This window comes from Fundulus heteroclitus, unplaced genomic scaffold, assembly GCF_011125445.2.
Source record: "Fundulus heteroclitus isolate FHET01 unplaced genomic scaffold, MU-UCD_Fhet_4.1 scaffold_48, whole genome shotgun sequence".
Lineage (NCBI taxonomy): Eukaryota > Metazoa > Chordata > Actinopteri > Cyprinodontiformes > Fundulidae > Fundulus > Fundulus heteroclitus.
Genome location: NW_023396901.1, coordinates 686,306 through 710,926, shown reverse-complemented (window position 1 = coordinate 710,926; position 24,621 = coordinate 686,306). Strand labels below are relative to the sequence as shown.

Here is a 24,621-nt window from a genome sequence, read left to right as displayed (position 1 = left end):
TTTTGGTGAATTGCTTCATTAACTGTAGCGCAATTCAGTGTTTTTACAGAGACAACCCATTCTTCCCCATAACGTCCTTGTGGCACCTTATCTAAACCTTAAACGCCTCCTCTACTCCTGTTACAGCTTACTTTACTCCTGCTGATGCTACAAAGTCTACTTTTGTTAGTATTTTATTTGAAGTTACTCCGACACTGCATTTAAAAAATATATATTTTTGTTAGCCTGTAATTCATTGTTTGCTTTGAGACTTGCAGGACTGTATTTTGGCATGCGAAAAAAAACACCTCTCTGTGGTAAGTTGATGTATGACCCAGCAGAGTTTGGCGTTTGCTTTCAGCTCAGTAGAACTCACACATAATTTGTCATGTTCCTAAAAGCTCTCTGACAGAAGTGGCCATGAATCTACAGCAAGTGATTCTCTAGACAATGGTGTCATAAGAACTTACAGCATTACTAAGTGGCAAGTGGCCAAGCTTATTTCCAGCTTTGGGCTGCAATTAGCTGATGATGGTCTGCATAATTTCAGAGTTATTGATGTGGTCAACAAAAGCAGAGCAGTGTGCACTGAAAATATCCTTTCAATCTCTTCATACAAGTCTCCATTTATGAGTTTTATGAGTTATTGGTGTATTTTCATTGCAGTTCCTATCAGTCTCCACCATCAAAGTACCGTTCCCAGCAATATTGAACTTACTGACCACTGTCAATAGTGATTATATGTCAACATGGCTCCCAGTAATGGCAAAAGTCACAAACAATTGCATGCTTTTAAAATATGTCTTCTAAGGGTTTTTAACTGCAGCTTTTCCATATCCCTGTATCAGATAGCTGTGCTGCATTGCCAATGCTAGCTTTTGAACAAACAATGGTAGGATGAAGATATGGTTTGAGTCGTTATTTTTTTAACCTTTGTGCTTGTCTAACAGTGTGGTACGTACAGAATAAGAATAGTGTACGTCTCTCCCTCTCTTAACTTATACCCTTAATGTAGTAATCTGTTTTTTGCTCTATAATGACATCCTGATCATCTTTAGCTGACCTTTTGTGTTAGTTTGGATTTTTTAAAGTGATTTTCTGTGACGTTAATGTTTATAATAGTTCCCTTACCTGAGGCAAAAGACAGTTTGATGGGTGGTTTGTTGCGGCGACTGTGGCTCAGTGTATGTAGTAGTTGTCTTGCAATCGGAAGGTTGTGGGTTAGATTCCAGCTTCCCACTGTCAATGTGCCCCTGGGCAAGGCATATAACCCCAAGTTGCTTACCGATCTGTGTATCGTGTATGAATGTGCGTGCATTAGTGAGTGCGATTGGGTGAATGTGGCTCTAGTGTGAAGGGCTTTGAGTGGTCAGTATGACTGGAAAAACATCCATTTCAGTCCATTTACCATTTAACAAGCTAGCCAATTGTACACAAGCTCTTTTATCTGACTTTAGACACCGTATTTTACAGACCATAAGGCACACCTGATTATAAGGCACATTACTTATTCTTCCCAAGTGGGTAATATCACTCCGCCCTTCCGGTAGGGTGACCAGACGTCACGTTCTGGGGACAGTCCTCTTTTTGGACGACCTGTCCCGAGCAAAAGCTGTCCCTGGAAATGTCCCCGATTTCAGTGTATCATGATGGAGTAAAAAAGTTTAGGGCAACAAGAGGTATTTACCCGGACCTGCCGCTGTCCCGATGTAGTAGAGCTGTCCCCGCCCCCAGTCGGCATTGCAGTTCAGACAAAACAAAGCAACTCCCAGGCAGAGATTCTGCGCTTAACAAAATCAGAAACGTCCCTGGTTTCCATTAGAGAAATCAAATCTGGTCACCTTACACAGCTCTCTCCTGAGAGGGAGAGCTATTCGTCTCTGTCGGGTGGACGAGTAGTTGGACTGCACTGCCCTGTTTCTAACATAGGGCCAAAATAAACATAACTTTTATACTGAATTAACTTACTTGATTAATTGTTGCTATCACGTACTCCAGGCGCGGGCTGCCTTACATGAATGCACTTCTAGTTTTGACATTACAGTCAGGCAATCTTGTAGACAGCTTAGGGGTCTGATCAAGTACTTTGTTGCTTACCGAAGTCGTACTTACACATTTTAACATATTTTTGAGTGCATTGTACCACATAAAATCAGTCAGTAAGCACAACTTTAATAATATATAAGGTGCATAAGAGTAAAAGGCACATTTTTAAGAAAATGTAATGATTTTAAGTACGTCTTAGAGTCCAAAAAATACGATATTTAAAAATACTTGGAATAAAAGTATTCATGTCATTTGGATAGAACACTATGTAAAACACAATGCGTAAATATTAATAATCTAAAATTTCACATTTGTTGCTGTTTTGTTCAGCAGGAACATCTGATTTTATATGTGGAATTAATTTATTGAACCTTCTAGCTGTTTCATTCCACCAAATCAGAGGTGACTCCACACTCTATGGTAGTTTCACCAAGACCTGAGTAAATGTTTGGCTTTTGTATCAGTGATACTGCAGTATCAAAGATGGTAATTTCCTGTGTTTTCCAGGCCTCAGTTGTTTAAATATCATCCTTTACTTAGAATCAGTGATCCAACAGATTAGATCAAAAGGTTGTTTGATGCTGTGTAGGTCTGACCACCTCAGGAGCCTCCACTACTCTGAGGATTATTTACTTTCACCTTTCTAATATAGTTAAGGGGACTATTACAGATAATATATTCACAAAATATCAATTGAGAAAACCAAATTATTCAGTTGATGCTTTGTGACACATTATGTGTGTCTCTTCAAGTGGTCAAAAACCTATTAGCTGAATTATTTATATAATTTGGCCTGTTCCCCAGCTATGTCAGCCACTGGCATACCGAAGTGAGGGAATCTTCATTACCTTCGACAGGGCATAACATGATAATATAATAAGGAAATCTTATTATTGTGTCATTGCTATGACATTTGTGCATTATTTGCATATATTTCATCTTAGTGGTGTGCATGATGTGTCAGAGTTGTGACGCACCATACCACATAGTGTAACGTGTTCAAAAAGTCTGTGGATAACATTAGAATCATCCTGATGCATAGGACATTATTGCTGGGAAGTTATTTACTTAGGGCCCTGTATTTTGATTGGCTATCAAAGTGCAAAACAAAAAAATGACTCCGCTGTAACAGGTTTCTAGCGTCAACCTAAAATGGAACTTGTGGATGAGGCTAGAAAGAGGACATAACAGTAGATTTGCATTGGGGTTGACAATGACAGGTGTTACTTCGGGCTAAAAAACAAAGTCAGTGCAGACAAATAGATGTATATCAAACATCCCCCAAAGCCTGAAACTCACAGGTACACAAATTCAGAGACACCTAGAGGCTATCAAAAATAATCTTACGTCATTGCATATTATTTTTCATCTAACATATCATCAAGTTCCTAGGAAGCAGCACTCATACAAAGGTTAATGTTACAATCACATTCTGTTTCCTTCCTTATTCTGTATGTTGTTTGTCTTTCTTCTTTCTTGTCAAAGAATTGTTACGCAGATATTAACTGTGTCTCTGTTCTGTAGCTTAGATACAGTGAGCACCCGTCTGTTTATTTCATATTATCAGGGCCACTGCTTGCAGGGGGCTTTTGCAAATTATCTGCCAACTGTAGATAATTTGCATTTGTATTTGTACTCTGTGTGCACACACTCCATGCACACACACACATGCACACATTCTCACATACTGATTGCTTGAATAAGTCATCAGAATCTTGAGTGTTGTGTGCAACACCTAGAAATATCCTGCTGGATCTAATAGCAAGTTATTTGTGCCCCCAATCTTGTTTTGACTGCAGGACCGAGTTTAAAAAAGCAGTGTGCTTTGTTGTGTCCTGCAGTGTGGGTCGGATTATTCCAAGAGAAACAAAATGAGAACTTGCCGACTAATGCGATCACAAGCTGAGAGCACAGATAACAAAGCCACAAAGGAAGAGCATTTAAAAAGTTGTATCCCATAACTTAACCCTCCTATCGTCCTTGGGGTCAATTTGACCCCATTCAATGTTTATCATTCAAAAAATAGTAGTTAACTTTTTTTTTTTTGCTTCATATTTCATGACTTTTCCTAATTTGATGGGGACAACTGGTAAAGCATAAAACTTTTGTGATGTTATTTTTTGAATGTGCTGAACACATATTACACGCATTGGTTGTCCTCTGGGGTCAATTTGACCCCAAGCTGTTTTAGCTGCTAAAACTTGTCAGTGACCTAACATGACCACACCTGCAGGCACAGAGTTGATACATTTTAGTTGATACATTTGAACTGAGACATCTGGGGATCTGTGTGACCTTCTGAACTCACACCTGCCAAAGTAAAAAAAAAAAAGTAAAGTAAAAAAGTAAAAAGAAAAACACCCCAACTCCTCCAGTGGCACAAACTGCAGGCAAGAAACGTGGCAGGTGTCAGGTCTGTCCCACCCGAAACGACTGCAAGACCAGCATGACCTGTTCAAAATGCGAAAAGTATGTCTGCAAGGAGCATGCACACACACTCTGCACATCCTGTGTACAGTAGTGCAGACTAAAAGCTTGGCTACTGTGGCATGAACTGTTCCACGTTTTAGCTACTGACATTATCACACTGTTCAAAATGGGTGGATTTTCAAATTGTTTCTCTCTAAAAACTGTTCCATGTTCTAACTACTACATGACATGTTCTCATTATCCATTTTCTGTCACACAAATGAAAAAAAAAACACAAAAAAAACAAAAAACCCCCCAGAAAAAACAACCCAAAAAATCATAAAAAAACAAAAACAAACAAAAAAAAAACTCTATAACTCTGCCACTGCCGGTCCCAAGCCCGGATAACAAAAGAGGAGGGGTGAGTAAGATCCTACAGTAACTAGCAACAAATATATTACAACAAAATAGATAAAAATAAGTAAATAAATATGTTTATGAGAGGAAAGGGGGAGTCACCAACATTAATCAATATGGTTCATTTGGTGAGAGTCATGAATGTGCTCAAAACCTGTAAATTTGAGAAGATTTGTATAAAAAAATCAAAATAAACTCATTTTCATTTAAAGGTTTGGCCTGGTGGTGGCGCTAGAGGTAAGGTCAACTCACTGATTTTGAAGGGGTTATTTATGTATTCAACAAATAAACAAAGTGCCTGTCACAAAAACTTGGTCAACAATATTCTGTAAATCATTTTCTGGAGGTAAATATCCCTGGGGTCAAATTGACCCCAAGGACCAAATTTGTTACTATATTTGAGGACGATAGGAGGGTTAAGTCCACAAACATGATATAAAATGGTAATCTGTGTCAACTTGGACTCTTCAGCATTACCCATTTTGGTCTTGATTCAAATTTTTACAACATGCAGGGATGGTTCTTGATTTGTGATTGTTATGACATGCATGGACATAAACAATGAGGCTCCATTTCCTGATTCCCCACTAGCTGCTCAATAGGAATTCTTTTAGGACTAGTTATCTCATGGTTTATTTAGAAAGTAAACTTTTGCTAATTAGTTAACAATAATGTGCTTCGGATTATAAGGCGCACAGTGAATTAACATGTATTTGCGTGTCTTTGTCCACATATAAGGCACACCGGATTATAAGGCGCACTAAATATTCTTCCCAAGTGTGTAATATCACTCCGCTCCTTCACGTACACAGCTCTCTCCTGAGAGAGAAAGCTATCCGTCTCTGTCAGGAGGACAGAGTAGTTGGACTACACTGCCCTGTTCTTAACATAATAAACGTAACTTTTATATTGAATAAATTTACTAGGTTTACTGTTACTAGTGTGTACTCTGGGCGCAGGTTACCTAAAGGCTCACACATACTTGTGTGTACTGTGCGCATACTGTGAGCTTGCCGGAATTTGCACCGACTCTCTACGGACATTTTAACCTTCGTAGTCAGGCGTACTGTTGCCTGCTTTTATTGTGACAAATTCTTATAATTCCCACACTTTCTGCCAGTGGAACGAAGCGGCGGAACGGATGGTAAAATGTGTGAGCTGAGCACCTAGAGCCGTTTCTTTTCCAGCAGGCTCCCACCTGTCAGTGAGAACAGAGGGACTGGGATGCTGCGCGTCCTTAAGACTGCCTGCTTGGAGCAGCTCAGTGTATCAAGCTCTGTGTCACATATAAAACAGTTTGATGTAAAGACTTCTTGCTGGCGAGAAATTTATAGCGTGACACGTACCTGTAAGCATGCAGACTTCGTCTTGAGTACGTGAGAGAAGTACCGTATTTTCCGGACTATAAGTCGCTCCGGAGTACAAGTCGCACCAGCCATAAAATGCATAATAAAGAAGGAAAAAGCATATATAAGTCGCACTGGAGTACAAGTCGCATTTTTGGGGGAAATGTATTTGATAATATACAACATCAAGAACAGACATGTCATCTTGAAAGGCAATTTTAAATAAAAATAGAACGGAGGCAACAACAGGCTGAATAATTGTACGGTTAGCTTACGCTACATGACACAACTGAGAACGTGCCTGGTATGTTAAAATAACATATTAAAAGCTATTCAGATAACTATAGAATAAATAACATGCAAAGAAGTTGACCAAAGCGCCCGTGTCACTCCAAATAACTAAAATCCAGTGAAATCTTCATCCGCGGTGTCACTTTCAAATAACTCTGTTAACTCCGGAGGTAGAAGATGTGGCACTTCCACTTCTACGTCGCTTACGTCTGATTCAACACAGACCTAGAGTGCCCTCTTGAGGTTTGGTGTGAAAATAACAGGTGCAATGATATACCGGTAACAATGTGTAATAATTTCACAGATAAGTCGCTCCAGAATATGAGTCGCACCCCCGGCCAAACTATGAAAAAAACTGCAACTTATAGTCCGGAAAATACAGTACACACAAGTATGTGAGGGCCTTTACATGAATGTACTTCTAGTTTCAACATTACAGTCAGGCAGTCTTGTACACAGCTAAGAGGTCCGACCAGGTAGTGACACAGTGTACCATAATGCTCCAGCTATCCATTGAGTGGAGCGGCATACTTATCGATTTTAACAGATATTTGAGCGCGTTGTACCACATAAAATCAGTCACTAAGCACAACTTTAATCATATATAAGACACACCGGATTATAAGGTGCACTATCAATTTTTGAGATGATTTAAGGATTTCAAGTACGCCTTATAGTGCGAAAAATACAGTACTTAAATTTGTCAGGCAGGGCCTATTAAATTGACTTCTTGATTGAGATCAGGTGTGGCAGTATTCAAGCCCGGGTGTTGCTAGAGAAGGTGAACCTAGGTCACAGTTATGTTTTAACAGGAGGGCAATCACTTTGTCACACAGGGCCATAATAATAAAATAATAAATAAAAACTTTAAAAACGGCATTGTGTGTTTACTCATGTTGTCTTTGTCTAATATTTGACTGTTTGATGTCCTGGAACACTGAAATGTGACAAAAATGCAATAACATAATCAGGAATGGGGCAAACACTTTTTCACACCATTCTACATGTACTTGTAATTTTCTGGATTTTTGTTAAATGCCAAAAGAGAAAATAAGCAGATGAAGAGAGAATAATACAGAAAGAATGGCCCATATTGAGAACACATTAGAGCTTGAAGCTCTACAGCAACCTTCAGGAGTAGGTTGTGGGTTTATGAAAAGCCTCGGGTTGTCTCAATTCACCCTGCTAGCAACCTTATGATATGATTAGATAAACCACCAGGAGCTTAAAAGTTTAGCATTAGCATTTCTCAATTTCTTTAACTTTCTCTTTTTTTGTTGTACTGGTCAAAATAGTTATATTTATTTCATCTCCGGAGCATGACATATAAGTGTTAAAAAAACAAGCTCGGGGCAAATGAGAAGCTACACAGTTGTGTCGTTCTAACCCTATTAGTTCCCTTCATCTTTTGCATGTGGAAGTACTCTGATGTGATTTTTCCAAACATTAAAGATTGTTTTTCAACCACATATCTTCTGCCAAGATGATGGACTATGCGCACTATTCTTCCAGTATTTAATAATCTGTTTAACGACTCTCAACAGAATTTAAGTAGTTCCAGCAATCTCCTGAGATGTTGTCTTTGCTTGATGCATGCCAATAATTTGACCCTTTTGAAACAGATCAATGTCTTTTCCACGACCACAGGATACTTTTGGTGTGTGTTGTTTGATAAATGAGAACCTACTCACTGCATCAGATTAGTAACTTGCTGCCTGCTGAAACCTAATCATCCATGCAGTATTTATCCAATGAGAGGCTTTTACCTAATTGCTTTATTAAATCCAGGTGGGTACTTTTTGGGATAGGCAGTGTATGTCTTCTCCACCCAGGTTTACTTCCACAGAGCTCATTCACATTCATAAGGAGCCTTTGAAGAATGCTCTCTAAATCCTTTTTCTCTCACCAATAAGTAGCCACACATCCATATAACATATCCATAAATCAGCACCCCTCTATATGGAAGTGCTTCTGATTTTTAGTAGACTCAAAAGGCTCAGTTTGTTTGAAATTTACTATCTGCTTAAAAAAAAAGCAATGGAAAGGAGAATTGTCAATTCTTTGTTTAAAACTTACTTGTAGGTTTTCTGGCTCTTAAACTTGATAATAAGCGAAATGCGCAACACATTTGTGCATGTTCAAACATTTGCCTACCAAACAAACCAATTTCAATTGCTCTAATATGGACTTTATAGGTAACGTGCACTGTACAAAAGCATTTTATCATGGTCTGATGGTATCATTTACCCATGCCCTTGGGCATCTTGAGACCGTCAACCCAAATGGTGCTTCAGAGGTGCTTTGGGTCAGAAGACACATTGCAGCCGGTCATTTAGCGCCGGTGAACCTAGAACCTGCTTCCAGCCCCTTCACCCCTCACTGAAGAAATACCTGTCTCTCCCTCACATCACAATGTCACGCTCGGTTTACCGTTCCCCTCCCCCCATCTCTTAACTCACTCTTTCTCGGTCCAGGTGCGCCTTTCACCTCCAACCGAATCATTATGTGCTTTAAGCACTTAACTAAGCTTAACTTTAGTGCCCCAGCTTAAGACAGAGACAGTGTCCCTGCATAGGACAGACGTTGTCATTTCCGCAATCTTTGAATGTTTGGTAGCAAAAAAAAAAATAAAAAATACTTCACCCATAATGCACAGCGTGGCCCAAGATCTGCAACTCGCCTATACACACCCTTCAATAGGCACCCCCTATTTTGGACATTTTATTTATACTTATCTAATCAGCTGTGGCATTTCTGAATTTGGGACCAGTGGGGCCGGGCCCCATCCATTGTCACTGTGGAGCTCTATGTTTGCAATAATCAGTGGGACGTGATTGTTCTTCATAGAGCAATATTGTAAAACTGACAGATACCCTTACCAATTAAATTGTGTTCTAAACATTTATGTCTATATATCTAAGTCTGCCAGAAAACTGACTAGCTCAGTCGGCTAAATCCTCTTGAGGCGCCTTGATATTTGCAGTGCACATGTGCAACATGCTCTCAGTAGACCTCCGTCGGGCACAAATCATGTGGCCCCAAGCTCGGGTGGTCCAATCAAATTTCAGTACAAAGACAATGCAAAGTGCTTTACATGATTAAAACATTGGAGAATAAAAACAGAGTAAAAGCAAGTAAAAAAAAAAAGCAGTCGGAATAAAATGTAGGGAAATTTAAACAATATAAACTAAAAGCAAATATCAATCTAGTGGTGGTTGTCCTTGCTGGCTCATTGAAGCATTGATTTGAATATTTTCTGTTTAATAAATGAACAATATGAGTGAGCCTATATTTATAATTTTATGTATAAAAATAAAATGACATGTAGCTTATATAACATGGATTATCTAGTGTGTTGGTTTATGAAAATATATCTGTTTCATTGATCAAAGTCAGGTAGAATGCATCACAAAAAAATTAGTTGCTGCTAATAGGTTTTTGTGCCCCACTTTACATATCACACCAGAGATGCCACTGCTAATCAGGCCTATATTTCTTTTTTTTATTTTGAAGATTTAAATTTTTTGTTGCATATGTTTTGTAACACTATATGGGTATTTTAAATTTTTCCCTCACATTTTTCAATTTTTCACCTTCTGTTTTTGTCACACATAATTATAGCTCCTTGTTAATTCTTTTAGTCAGCCCTGCGTCTGACCTGCATCAAAATATTGTGGTCAATCAAGGGTGCATTTTTCTCTGCCAGGCCAGAGGATATTTGCTTTTTTTTCACAACTTCACACAAGGCATGAAAAAGCACACAACTTGTACAGTTGGCTGCAGCAAAAGCAGCAAGAAAGGCAGGTGGATGTTGCTGGAGTTGGTGAGGTGACATTTCACTGAAACAGAGATTTCTTTGCTGGCTCAGTGTAAAAAAATAATGTTCCACCCTTTTCTCTGGTGCTTGAAAAGAAGCAAATGTCATATTTTCCCCAGTTTTCGCCGGGCTTATGCAGCTGAGAGTTGGTTCTAAGCCACTTTAACAGTTAAATAGATTACTTTAAAGATTTTAATAAATGCCAGGACAAAATACTTTCAGTATACACTGATAAGATTAATTTACAATTGAGGAAGCTGGGAAGATCACAGATTGTGGAATATGAAAGGAAGATATATATGGCATGAGCTAATACCAGATAAGGGGTTTTTCACTTACACCAGGGTTTTTCTGTTGCCTGGGGATGAGAGTGTCAATATATACTAATGCTATAGGGCATCACTGCGTGGCTTGTGTCACAAAGTACATTAAGAACGGCAACATATTTAAACTTTTTATTTCTTCTAATATAGACTAAATTGCCCTAGTCAGTGACGGGCATGTATACCTGGTTACTTATTCCAACAGCTTCCTTCTTTAAACAATTTTTATCAATGTTCACAGGTTTTCTCTTCTGATTTTATAGTCAGATTTATTGTCATAACTATGTGACTATTAGTGTTGGTTTATTTCAAGTAAAGCTCTGGCAGTGTTCTGCTCTTCTATGGCAATAACAGTTTAGTTTTTAGAGTTGAATAAAATCGAGAACATTAAAATGAAAGTGTTGCACTGTTATGTAGAACGTACTGTGTGTCCAAGACAAAATATTGGCATTCCATGTCCGTAAAGTAGCCAACACTGATGAGTCATTTCCTCAGGGGAAGTTTGTATTTTATAGAATACGCACATTTTTAGACTTAGATGCTGTATTTTTTTTTAATAATGGAAACATACTGCTTGACTATTTTATTCTTGGAAAATAGAAAATGATACATGACTGTATCCTGTGGTATTGTCAGCCATGAACCCCATGGCTTGCATGACGTACCTGGAAATGTGGGAAAAGGTTTACGTCGTCCCAGTAACTAACATTCAAAAGATTTTGGAATGAGACAAGTTTAAGTTGTAATTACGATAATTGATATCTTGCAATATTTTGATTACTGTATTCACACAAGATTTATTAAATTAAATTAATCTTAATGGGGGAAAATAGAACTTGTATTTTTCTTCTACTCATGACATAAAAAACAAGTGAGATTTTACTTTTTAAGAAATGGTACATCATCTTTAGCTACTAGTGGCAGTGCACGTAATGAATAGGTCGTTATTTTTGAGAAGAGCTTTTGTAGAGCATATACATTACTTGTTGTAGAGAACAGTAAGAGAAATCTTATTTAGAAGAACTGGAGAGAGGATTTAGCAGGGGAGTCAAGCTAACAGCTTCAGAATTTGCTACTCAAAACCATTTTTTTATGATTTCAAACCAAGCAGATGCTGATTGCAAAGATAGTACAACATTAATGTTTCTTGCCACAGCATTTCGCTCCATCCTACAAAAGACGTTCATAGCTCCGGAAACACTTCTGTTGTGTTTGTATTTTTTTGTGTTTACAATATAGAGTTTGATTCATAGTTTGTATAGTTGCTTTTAAATGAGAAACTGGAGTCATCAACATTACTCGTGCATGAAAAATATTCTCTGTGACGCTGTTTCTACTAATGGTTGGGAGCTTCATTCAAACAGACAGACTGCATGACGCCTACGTTGGTTCGCTTTTCACGTCTGCAGACTAGCACCTCTGAGCAGCCTGCAGCCTCCTCACGTTTCAGGTTTTTTTTACCATATATAAACTGATTTACTGTGAGCGAAAGAGATGCAGCAGTGCTAGAAGAGAGTCAGTTTTACATTTCCTGTGCGTGGCTGTAAACTGACTGAAGAGATCATTTCGGAAATGAGCCACATTTATTTCCAAATCAGACTCAAACCCAATGGCTGAATTGGATTGAACCAATTTAGAGGTGAAAGGGGATTTGGACTAACATTTTGTAGTTATTGTTTTATTTCGTTTGCTATTTAAAACTTACAATGAAAATGAAAAAAGGGTTTATAAATCTGTCTGACCACAGAGAGTGATCAGATAGTTGGAGGTCAAAAACGGAGGCATGACAACATAAATTTGCTCTCCCAAATTTAAAAATAGGAGATATTTGCTCCCTTTGTAATGTATGCAATTGTATGTAGCAACATAAAATAGGTTTTGGTGTGAAATGTAGACCATGTAACCGACTGTCTCATGCAGGGTAGTGAGAGGTATGGTATACCTGATACAGAGTTGGATCAAAATAACTGCAATGTTTTGAAACTTTGTTAATTTAAATGAATGTGTATTTGTTTCTGAATACACTATATTCTGAGTTCTAGTAACCCTGAATCCAAATGAGAAATATACTCTGATTTTTTTTAACGTAGGTTGCTCTGACTGCAAGTATCAAGCACTAATGATGATAATGACAATAAATGGTAAATGGTAAATGGACTGAACTTATATAGCGCTTTTCCAGTCATGCTGACCACCCAAAGCGCTGTACACTATAGCCACATTCACCCAGTCGCTCTCACTAACACGCACACATTTATACACCGAGACGCAGCTCGGTAGGCAACTTGGAAATAAAAATAAATCCCTTTATGAACACTAGTGAGCAGGTATTGGGTTGGGCCCATTCTGGCTCATTCTGCAAACCCTTCAACAACAAAACACATTAGATTAGATTACAGGTATTATTTTTAAATCTTATTCTGATTTTCTTCCTTCTTTGGCATAAAACAAACAAAATACAAATAGAGAACCCTCACTGCTGTTTCAGCAAATTGTCTGTAACATTATGGCATAAAGGTAGATGGGTGTAAAATGTCTATGCATGTAATCATTGTTACGACACTGTGGTGTAAGTAAAGACATACAAAATGTACGGTTTAAACCTTGGGACTGAGTCCTTAACCCTGCTGATGCTAAACATATCTGACATTTTGATACTAGCCACACAGTATCTGTGAGTTCCTAGGGATGAATCAATGTGAAACTGTCATATTCTTTATTGGTATCAATTGTAATTATATTGACTGTAAGGACAAAATTATCAGTCTTACACTCAACAGATCAATAATATTTCCGAGGGTGTTGAGTATCCATAGAAGTAGAAAAGGCCCGCTGTTGCAGCACCTGCACAATTCAGCTACAAATTTTAATCTATGCTTATGTGCTAACCTTGGATATTAATTTCTCATGGCATTTTTGCTGTTTGTGTCCCACTGTGTAGGTATGAGGATCTTGGTGACGCTACTTCTGGACACCTTACCCATGCTGGGAAATGTGCTCCTTCTCTGCTTCTTTGTCTTTTTTATCTTTGGCATTGTGGGTGTCCAGCTGTGGGCTGGACTGCTGCGCAACCGTTGCTTCCTGGAAGACAACAACCTAATAACGTAAGCATATTTTTATCTTTAATACACAACTTGTTTTTCTTCTGGTCTTGTTAAGTGGGTGTAACTCAAATGACAGCAGGAACTATTTCCATTTGTTTTAGTGAGAACTTTAGTTCTCACTAAAATAAACTGTAGATCTGTAAGTTTGTTTTTTACATATCACGGGTACATTTTATAATCCTGAATGTCATGAACAGTCCTTCAATATTAAAGAGCCTTTCAGATGAGAGGTGATAAATCTTCAAGAATGAAAAATTCCAGAGGTATTAAAAGTGGCTTTCTAAATTATTGGTACTTGAGTTTTTTCACACTTTGTCACATTGCAATTAAATCTCGAGTGTAGTTTATTGGGATTTTTGTGAAAGACTAACACACTGTTCTAATTTATTATTGTCAAATGGAAAAAAAGCACAATAGGTTTCAAATACCTTTATAAATAAAAATAAGAGATATGGTGTGTGATTGTACTCAGCCCCTTTCAGGTTACAAGTCAGGGATACGCTTGTGGAAAAGTTTAAAACAGTGTTAGTATATAAATCAATATTTCAAGCTTTGAACATCTTACAGAGCAGGTTTCCATCCATCATCTGCAAATGGAAAGAGTTTGACAGAAATCAAACATGCCAAGACAAACATTGACAGGTTGGGAAAAAGAAACAGTAATTAGAGTCGTCAAGTGGCCCATGACAACTCTAGAGAAGCTGCACAGATCAAAAATTCCAGCAAGAGATTGGTTCAAGCCTTGGCTTCTGGGGCTTGGCCTGGCTCAGTCCAAAGCATCTACCGGATGCCCCTCTAAATGGGACACCCATCTGCCGATAGGAACATTGGGACTGGGTGCATTGCAGGCTGGGTGAATGGTCAGGACAGTTTTCCAGAAAACTGTCCTGATCATAGCGTCCTAATCCCTGGTGGCATAATCTGGCTTTAGGTACATGGAATGTCTCCTCACTGGTGGGTAAGGAGTGAGAGCTGTTGTGTGAAGTTGGCTTGGGCTTTGGTACCCCGCTCCTGGAGCGCGGATAGACTCTCTCCTACATCAAAGTTGCTCAGGGTGAAAGACAACCGGGGGAGTGGGGATACTCGCAAGCCCTTGGGTGGGCGTTTTGATTCTGAAGTTTTTTTTTCCTGGTGGAGAGGTGGTCACATCTCACTCAACAAAAGGAATTTTCTGACTGTTGTCCGTGCTTATGCACTAAACTGCACTTCAAATTACCCGGTCTTGCTGGAGTTTCTAGATGGTGTCTTGAAAGGGGTACTATCTGGGAAATCAGTGGTGCTCCTAGGTCACTTCAATTCCCATGAGGGCAATGATGTTATCTGGAGGGGTCTGATTGGGAGCAAAGGTCGGAAGGTTACTGGTGCCTGTCGTGGTGGCAACCAGAGGACCAGCTAGTGGACACCAGTGGTGATGGAAGAGGTCAAGATGAGAAAAGGATGCCTTTAAGGCTTAATTGTCCTCGAAGACTACTTGAAGCAGCTGATAGTTGTTCAAGGAAGCTGAAACTCAGGCATGGGAGGAATTAGAGAGACTATGGGGAGAGACTTTCAGTTGGGAAGGAAGTTCTGGAAAACTGTTCGGCAACTCAGAAAAGGGAAATAGGGACCATGCCAAGCTGTGTATGCTTTGGGAAAGAAACTGTTGACCTGCACTATCAGGCAGTGGAAGGAGCACTTAGAGGTTTTTGTTATACTGGTCACAATGTCCTCTGTGTAGGAGACAAAGCCTAAAGAATCAGCAGAACAAGATTCCATCACAGTGGCAGAGAGCGCTCAGGTAGTTAAAAAAAATCCCTGGCGGCAGGACACCAGATGTGGAAAAGATTTGGCCTAAGTTTCTGAAGGCTGTGGATATTGTAGGGCTGTCAAGTTTGACATGCCTTTTCAATGTCACAAAGTGGACCAGGACATTGCCACTAGAGAGGCACACACTTCTCATCTTCTATGGGATGAGGAGGCTCTGACTGATTGCTAAACCTCAGATACAGGAGGAGCAATGCGGCTTTTGTCCTGGCCATGAAACAGTGGACCAGATGAGATGATGGGAGTATTTTTTTCATTATACATGTGCTTTGTTGATCTGGGGAAGGCTTACAACCATGTCCCCCAAAATATTATGTGGGTGTGCTGCAGAAGTATCGGGTATCTGGGTGGTCTTTAAGGGCCGTACAGCCCTGGTATGTCCAAAGCAAGAGCTGCGTTTACAATCTCAGCACATAGTCAGGCCTGTACCTATAATGAGTTAAACTCTGCCAGGGCTGTCCTTTGTCACAAATGCTGTTTTTGGTTTTTATGGGTAGGATCTCAATGCATAATCATGGAAAGGAGGGTGTCTGGGAAGGAGGGTGTTTGGGAACCTCAGGATTATGTCTTCACTTTTTGGGGATGATTTGGTTCTGCTGACTTTTTCGGGTTATGAACTACAGGATATCAGAACAGGATGTCCCCTAGGCACCTCCCTTTGGGGGGTTTTGGGGCAAGTCCCACCGGGAGGAGACCCAGGGAAGACCCAGACTCCACTGTGGGGATTATATATTCCCTCTGGCCTGGCAATGCCTTGGGATCCCCCACAATGAGCTGAAGGATGTTGCAAAAGACAATAGATTGTTGGTTGGATTGAAGAAAATCTTTTAGAAACTGAAACAAAATTGTGAATGGGTTGGAGGTTTCTCTTCTAATGAGAAATACCCTAAACTTTTAGCCCAAATTCCAATCTAGGTAAAATATACATGTTGCCTATCATCCAGGGAGGAGAGGAATGCATTCTGCCTGTTCCTCACCAAAATTGGGTTCTGATAGGTTCATCCCCAGGCGTATATTCATATGTTGTAACAGCTCAGTCAAAGTCTAGACCTAAGTCCAATTAAGTGTGTATTGCAAGACCTGAAAGTCTTTGTTCACATATGTGTTCCATTCAGTCTTACTGACAATGAGCTATTTGGTAAACAAAAGTTGCCAAGTACTTTAGTTTCCATAAATGCAACACTGGTAGAGAAAACAAAGGGTGATTTATGCAGTCAAGGTTGCTGAATACAATTACAAGACATTTAATATTTTTGTGGGTATACCAATTAGAAAACCATTTGTTATTTTCCTTCAATTTAAGAGAATCAACAGCAAAATAAAAGTTATCAAAAAGATATCTACTATGTCTTTAGTAGACATAGTAGAAATCTTGTTTCTCCCCATTTACCCTATGTTGGATGTAATAGTCTAAGATACAGAACCAACAGCTACGCATCCCCTTCTAAAATTCAGGGTAACGTGTAGACAAATAGGAATAGATTCATTAGGCAGGCAGGGGGATGCTCAGTCACTGATTTAGCCATGGGGAGTGATACTGAAACTAAGAACAGAAAGGAAAAGCTTTTGCCTCTGCAACCATTGGAGGCAAATAATGTCACTTTGAGGTACTTGAACAAATTTATCTTTTGATGTAATGGTACAAATTGTTCCATAATAAATGTGGTTTACTTTTGTTCTTTGTCATAGGGAACAGAAAACATAAACTTAGTTTTCATAAGACCGGGCACAGAAAAAATGTCTCTACTGTTGGAAGATTGAAATCACGAGTACATACAGTTCTTAGAATTTTTGAAGCTTTTGTTTTTTCTCACGAGAAAAACACTTTTTTATCATTGTAGTAAGATAAAACATTAAAAAGGGGAGAAAGAAAAATCATTAAAAAGATTGTCAGAATCCACTCAAACATAAAAAATTAAGCAGTGAGATCCCTCCGGTTCTTGTACATCTCTAATTGAAAATAGCTCTTTTGGTGAATAACAGTAAATATGGCCTAACAGAGCCATGCAATTTGTATCTGCTAATTTGCTCCAATTTCCAAATACCTTTTTGAGCAACAAGTGCTATTAAATAGGGAGTGGGTGGAATGGTGAGGGGGACACTTCATTGTTTATTGAAGCAAATAAACTGTATGGGCATCTTGAGCACATTAAAACGGAATTATGTTTTTTTAATAAGCAGTAAGGCAGATGTCTGATCCTTACTCCTGATTCTGAGAATGTTTTGTGCGAATGCAGGGGTATGGAGAGAAGAGATGAATGGTGTAGAAGTAGATTACATGCCCAACACACGTGAAGAACCCTTTTTGTTAGCCAATAACCATGGCAAAGCTGCAGGGGCCTAGCACAGCAGCGACATTGCTCATAATTGAGGTCAATACACACAACATAAAAAATAAAAATAAGTGTTGCTTTGATTTTATGTCAACTGAGTATTAAAATCTACTGACTCCATGATATCTACAGTGAATTTAAAAAAAAAAAGTACACTAACCGTTTCTTGATATTTACTAATTTAAAGGATGCATAAATCAGATGGGCAAATAACATCTAAATGGGGTTTGCTGTAAAATCTGTAATCCAACATTCATATCATATTCCTGTTCTATATTTTGTCTTACCCAGAATTTACAACCTCTCTATAAACCCTTACTACATGTCTGAGGAAGGTGAAGACAGCCCATTCATCTGCTCGGCTCCCCGCGAGAACGGGATGCTGCGCTGCCACGACGTGCCGCCCTTCACCCAGGGAAGAGAGGAATGCACTTTGCCCGCTCCTCACCAAAGTTCAGCTCTGATTGGTTCATCCCCGGGAGTGGGCGGGGCAAGCAACAGCAACTGTATAAACTGGAACCAGTACTACAACATCTGCCGTGCAGGGGAACTCAACCCACACAAGGGAGCAGTTAACTTTGACAATATTGGCTATGCTTGGATAGCCATATTCCAGGTGAGAAGGCATACAAAGTTAGAACTTAATTTTCAACAACATATTGTTAGTTTAGATATCCTATTGGATAGTAATGTATATTTACACTCTCACAACTTACACCTCTATTGGAGACCATGAAAGGCTTTTTTCTTATTGCTGTCTGTAGGCTCACACTTTCTTTACTGCTGAGATTTGTATTTCATCCTTCCTTGTGAATTTACCCAAGTCACACTGTTGGATGTGCCTTTGCTTCCAGTGCGCTTTGGGTAGCAATTTACTTGTAGTTTTATCTTCAACTGAATCCAGACACCATAAATTCTTAACAGTCTCATGCACAGACATATTAATCCATCACAAACCTTTTCTCTGTTTTCAGGTTGCATTTTTCCCATTTGTAATTCTTTTCTCCATATGACATTCTTTAATACAAATATTTTTTGAGTCTTAGGTGAGATTTTTATTTTTTATTTTTTTGCTAGGCTTATAAAACCAGCTGTTTACTCAGAGTAGGTGGTGGCTATTCTTTTTTTATATTTAAACATTTAAACTGAAAACTGGTACAAGAGATGGACAAAGGCAAAGGCACGGGCAGAAAAAGAAACACCTTCATGGTTTCGAAATCTGTGTTTATTTTAACGGTAAATTAAAATTATAATACAAGAAGGTCACAGAAATAGGCTTTGTAGAAGGTAGCTATGTGGAAGATAAACTCTTAAGTAACCGTATATAAACAGAATTCACGAAACAGAAGTGAATGAAAAATAACTAAAATTACCAGGAAGATATTAAAATAGAATCACGCAAAATTCTATCCATCCATCTTCCAACACGCTTATCCCTATTGAGGTAGAGAGGGGTGTTGGTGCCTATCTCCAGCTGTCAATGGGCGAGAGGCGGGGTACACCCTGGACAGGTCGCCAGTCTATCGCAGGGCAACACAGAGACAAACAACCATTCACGCACATACCTAAGGAGAATTTCAGAGGCCAATTAACCCAATGGTCATGTTTTTGGACTGTGGGAGGAACCCACACATGCACAGGGTATGCCAGGGTAGGACTTGAACCCCGGACCGCTACCCACCCAACAGCGCTACCCACTGTGCACGGAATTATAAACCACAAATGGAGGGAACACCAGTCATGACAATCTAGCTTGGTAGGACATGGAAAACTTAGGTGCTATGTAGGGGATGTGATGAATGGATGAAAGTGGGGTAATGAGGAACAAGGCACTAAAAACAAGACATTTGGAAAAAGACAGGTGAAATAGAAACTAGACAACAAAAATAATTTCTTAGAAAATATTTTTAAAACTATTGAAGCAAATACAACTGCAAATTGCAGACATAAACTAAGAGACACAACTTGTCCTCTAAACAAAGACTGTATGATTTTACTTGTAGGCTCCATTATAGGAGGAATTGCACTGTTCTCGATCCCAGTACAACTTGAAATTTAATTTTCTTTCTTAATTAATTTTGGTGTAAGTCTGCTAACGTCTTTCTAATTGTTTTTACCACTATCATACCCGATTCACCCCATTGTGGGACAATAAACATATTTCTATTCTATTCTATTCTATTCTTTATCTCTCCAGGATCCTCAAAGAGCTCACACATGTTCTGGTTGGAATTTTTTTTTTTTTTTTTTTTTTATATGAGCGCCCATCAGATTATATGCTTGGGACATTTAAACCTATTTGTTTTACATCCTAAGGTTCCTTTTTGTAGTTTTAACAGAAGAAGAGGTTGTCTAAAGACTAGCTTGGATTTGTTGAGTTTTAGATTCTGATGATCGTTGGTTGTTGCAAAAATAAATTCAGATCAATTTCAGTCACCCATTTGAATGGCCTGTTATGTATATCTCTTCTGATAGATAAAGTACTGTGCTTTGTGTGAATTTATTTGATCTCACCTTTTCACATTCAGCCACTTAAGTGGGAGATGTATAACTCTTTTGATCTTACACCAAAGAGAATTATTGGACTTTGTTAAATTTGATGTTAGACAGTAACATAGCAGGTGCAGGCCCTGGGATTGTATTAAACCATCCTGTCATGACTTTTATATATGTCTAAGATACAGAATACATTCTGAACATGTCTAAGCTGTTTCTCCATTTCCCAGAGACACTTCAAAGACTAAAAAAAAACACGCCTGTGTCTGTGGGAACACACAGATGTTCTCATGAGAATAACAAGGACTCCTCTTGGTTTCCATTAATACTCAGAAAATATAACACAGGCATCACATGGGAGGTTTCAACGTTTCAAAATTCCCTGTAACCAATATTTAGCATCACTTGGTGGATGTAGAGTAAAATCTTTGAAAGAGCACATCTAAAAGTAGAAAGAATTGTGGCACAAACGTAAGGATGAAATCAAATTAGGTGATAATATTTTTTAGATCTTGAAATGTTTCAGTCCTTTGAATTTTAACTGGAAGCCCCCTTTGTTAGCACAGCAAGGGAATGACAAAGAATGAGAAAATATAAAAGTAAAACATGGAAAGATTAGATAAATGAACAACACCAACATTGCCAAGGAAAAACTAGAAGAGAAGGTTGACTGTGCAAATTCTCAGTTATCCAGGGCATTACAAGAGAAAACAGGCTTAATTAACCTTTTTCTCACTTTTAAATCTTTTGCACCCTCTAAAAGTTTTTTTCCCCAACTTTGCAGTGTAATTGGCTCCATCCATCTGTCCATTAACTCAACCATGTATGTCGCTGTTAAAGAAACACATCCCAACAGCAACAACATATTTTCCCCACCGTGTCTTCAGGATGTTTGTAGTGTTAGTCTTCTGCAGCCTATAGTGTTTGCATATAGACAAAATGTGACCTCACCAGAGATTTTTTTCTGAAACGTGTGTGCTACATGGAATATGAGAAACCGCATGGGACATTTCAGATGTTTTTCTTTCAATAATTCACATTTCTTTGTCACTCTTCCATTAAGACCAAATTTGTGGAGAGCACAAGCAGTACATATTCAGATATTTGAAAAGTGACAAAAAATAAAATAAAAATTTATTTCTTTTGTTAACAAAATGACAATAATATGTATTTTAATTGCTGCTGCTTTTAAGGGTCATATTCTTGACCTGCATGAAACAAGGACGTTTTTTGAATCCCTGCATGTTTAATATCCAGGAATATACACTATGTACATATATGTCTACGTGCTTCTGTAAGAAAATAAGCTATGAATTTATGAGCTGCAGCTATGTTTTAGTAACATTTGCATTCACAATTTTTATTTTGCTACCTCTACTTTAGTCAATGCATACAATTAGCATTTACTAGATTTCATATTGTACTTGTGCAAAATCTTTTATTCATGCACAGATATACAAATACCTGCTTCTTGACACGTGTTTTTGTGTTGTGCTTGTGTTTGCTATGCATGTTATTGCAGCTCCTGCTGTAAGGTTTTATGGAGGCTCAAGGTGTTGATTTCGGGGTGTGAGTGTGTTTTTAGTTCGGCTGAGCTGACTCGCTGCTTTCAAGCATCAACATCTCAGTTGCTCATTAGCATACAAGCTACATGAAAGAGTTGCTGCCAGCCCCCTGGCACAAACACACACACACACACACACACACACACACACACACACACACACACACACACACACACACACACACACACTTAAAATACTTTTGAGCTTGTCTTTAGGTTTCTGTTTGTATAGCATGTTTCTCTTGCTTTGCTGATTTTTATTGTAGTTCAGATTTTCCTCTCTCTTTGTCTTTTTGTTGTTTTCAGGTTATCACACTGGAAGGATGGGTGGACATCATGTATTATGTCATGGATGCTCACTCCTTCTACAATTTTATATATTTTATATTGCTCATTATTGTAAGTACCACCTTTATTTTTTTTATGTTGTAATCAATATCCCAATGTGTCCATAGAGTACAGAAATGAAACAGTGCATTGTGCTTCTACTTTGGTCTCAAGTGGCCTTAATTTTAAATAGACCTTGCAACTTGGTGACTTATGGTAAGCAACATTCTATGTAGGTAATGAGAATAATGTTTACAGTTTAGATTAGAAGATTTACATACTGGTTGGGAACATGATTTTAATGAACAAACGGGACATGGAATTATTATTAGAACCACTTTTCAATTTGAGCAGACTAGTTCTACAGGGTTACTACTTTTTAAATTATTATAAATCTGTATTTATTGACACTGGGTTGCAACAACACGGTTAATTGATGCTAACAGCCCTTCTGTCAACTCAATTCAACTCCATTCAGATCGATACAATTCAGTTTAACGCATTCGGTTTATTTTCCACTTAATTCAATAAATTCTAATTAATTTCAGTTCAACGTAATTCAATTTCTCTCAGTTCATTTGAGTTTAATTCAATACAGGACAATTTAATTCAGTTTGGTTTAAAGCAGTTCAGCTCAACGACATTCAGAGGTATTGAATTAATTGAAACTGAATTTTATTTAATTCAACTCAGCTAAAGTTCATTTCAATTTAATTCGTCTTTACTCAGTTCAGTTTAGTTCAGCTGAACTCACCTTACCTGACTTTAGTTTAATTAGGCTCACTTTAATTCAGTTGAGTTTAATTTATTTCCATTCAATTAAAAAATACTTTTTGTTTAATTAATTTTAGTTTAGATAATCTTGCTTCATCTTATTTAGATATCAAGAATTTAAAAGTTAGGGTGTTTTACAAAAAATCAAGCATTGTCGTAGTTGTAGCGTTTGTAGATGGACCAAGTTGCTGAACACAACACAGAAGCGGCGTGATCAATTGCTGGTAGATGTATTTTAAAAGAACCAAACACAGCTTATAACAAGGCAAGGCAATGGCAAAGACCAGAATTGAGTTAGAAGCTGACCAGAACAGGGAATGGCATAACGGAGGACCTTACAATGACTGTGACAGAACTAGCTGAACTCATAGGGGAGGAGACGGAAGGAACAGCAGGTAGAGTGAATTTCAAAGATGAGATGAGTAAAAGGCAATTAAGCAGAAGGGAAAGGAGGGCAGTGAGCTGGCAGGGGCAGATGGAGAACTGAATCTGGGAAACAGAGAACATGAGAATGGCCAGACACGAGGGAAAAACCTAACATCACTAAGAAAGAGCAAACTAGAAAATAAATATATAACATAACTACTGAAATCATAAAGAACAGAGGATAACTAAAACAAGAACTGATACAGATACAAGAATACATTATTAAAATGAGTAATGAACAGAAAACTAAACAAACGGCAAGAACAAGGATCTAAAGATAACCAATAATTAAGATTCAAAACATAAACAGGCTGTAGGATCCTCAGGAAGCTACCTTAAGTAATCAAACCCCTGGGGATCCTGACATTCTTTCCTAATCAAATTAAACCACTTCTGTTTAAAACACGCTAGTCATATTTTTCATATTTACATTCAGTCGAAAAAGCCAGAGTGCAATTTAGTTCAGTCATCATGAATTCATTATATAATTCCAATCAGTCTCATTTAGAAGGGAATTGGATTTAACCTTTGAAAACATGAGGCACATTCTGAGGTCAGCTCCACTGATGACTGTTTGGTTTCATGTGAAAACTGAGCGCTGCAAATGCAGTGTTAAATGTTGAAGGAGTTTTGATAATATGTAAAGTAGGTCAGAGGAAAGTAGCAAATGTTATTTTAGGACTAGTAGTACGAGACGGCACATGGCAGAGAACCAAGTAAGAATTTGGCAACATGCACAGGATAATGTTTAAGGACAGCAAAAAAAAAAAAAAAAAAAAAAAACTGGTGAGGTGTGCAGTAGTAGCAGTAAGGCGGAGTCAGACCTTTCTGTCAAAGCCATTAAGAGGCTGTCTGTGCTGATTGCTCTCATTATTTTTTAACTGAAAAAGGAATAAAGGGCAAGTTTATGGAAACCAAGAGAAGCCTGGGTATGCTATGGCTTGGGACATTAAAATAGCAAGCTTATAATAAAAACATAAATGCCTCCTTAGGTGACTGTACAGTAGCTGGTAAAAAATGCATTTAGAAGAAGTGGCAAAGGTGAAAAGAGTTCAAACAAAGTAAATTGAAAAAGCATTTAGACCTGCACATTTTTTTATATTTTATAACATAACAACCATAAACTTAAATGTATCCTATTGGGATTCTAAGTAATCAACCAAAAA

The 24,621-nt window shown here is 38.2% G+C and overlaps 1 protein-coding gene across 1 annotated transcript in view; it reads left to right on the top strand.

The window, feature by feature from the left end:
- The window catches only part of cacna1ha (calcium channel, voltage-dependent, T type, alpha 1H subunit a), a 200,669-nt gene that overhangs the window by 97,763 nt on the left and 78,285 nt on the right, over positions 1 to 24,621 (top strand). Inside the window, exons 6-8 of the mRNA XM_012876653.3 lie at positions 13,570 to 13,732; positions 18,160 to 18,484; positions 22,235 to 22,327. Of these exons, the coding sequence (XP_012732107.3) occupies positions 13,570 to 13,732; positions 18,160 to 18,484; positions 22,235 to 22,327 (581 nt within the window). The remainder of the gene's footprint in view (positions 1 to 13,569; positions 13,733 to 18,159; positions 18,485 to 22,234; positions 22,328 to 24,621) is intronic.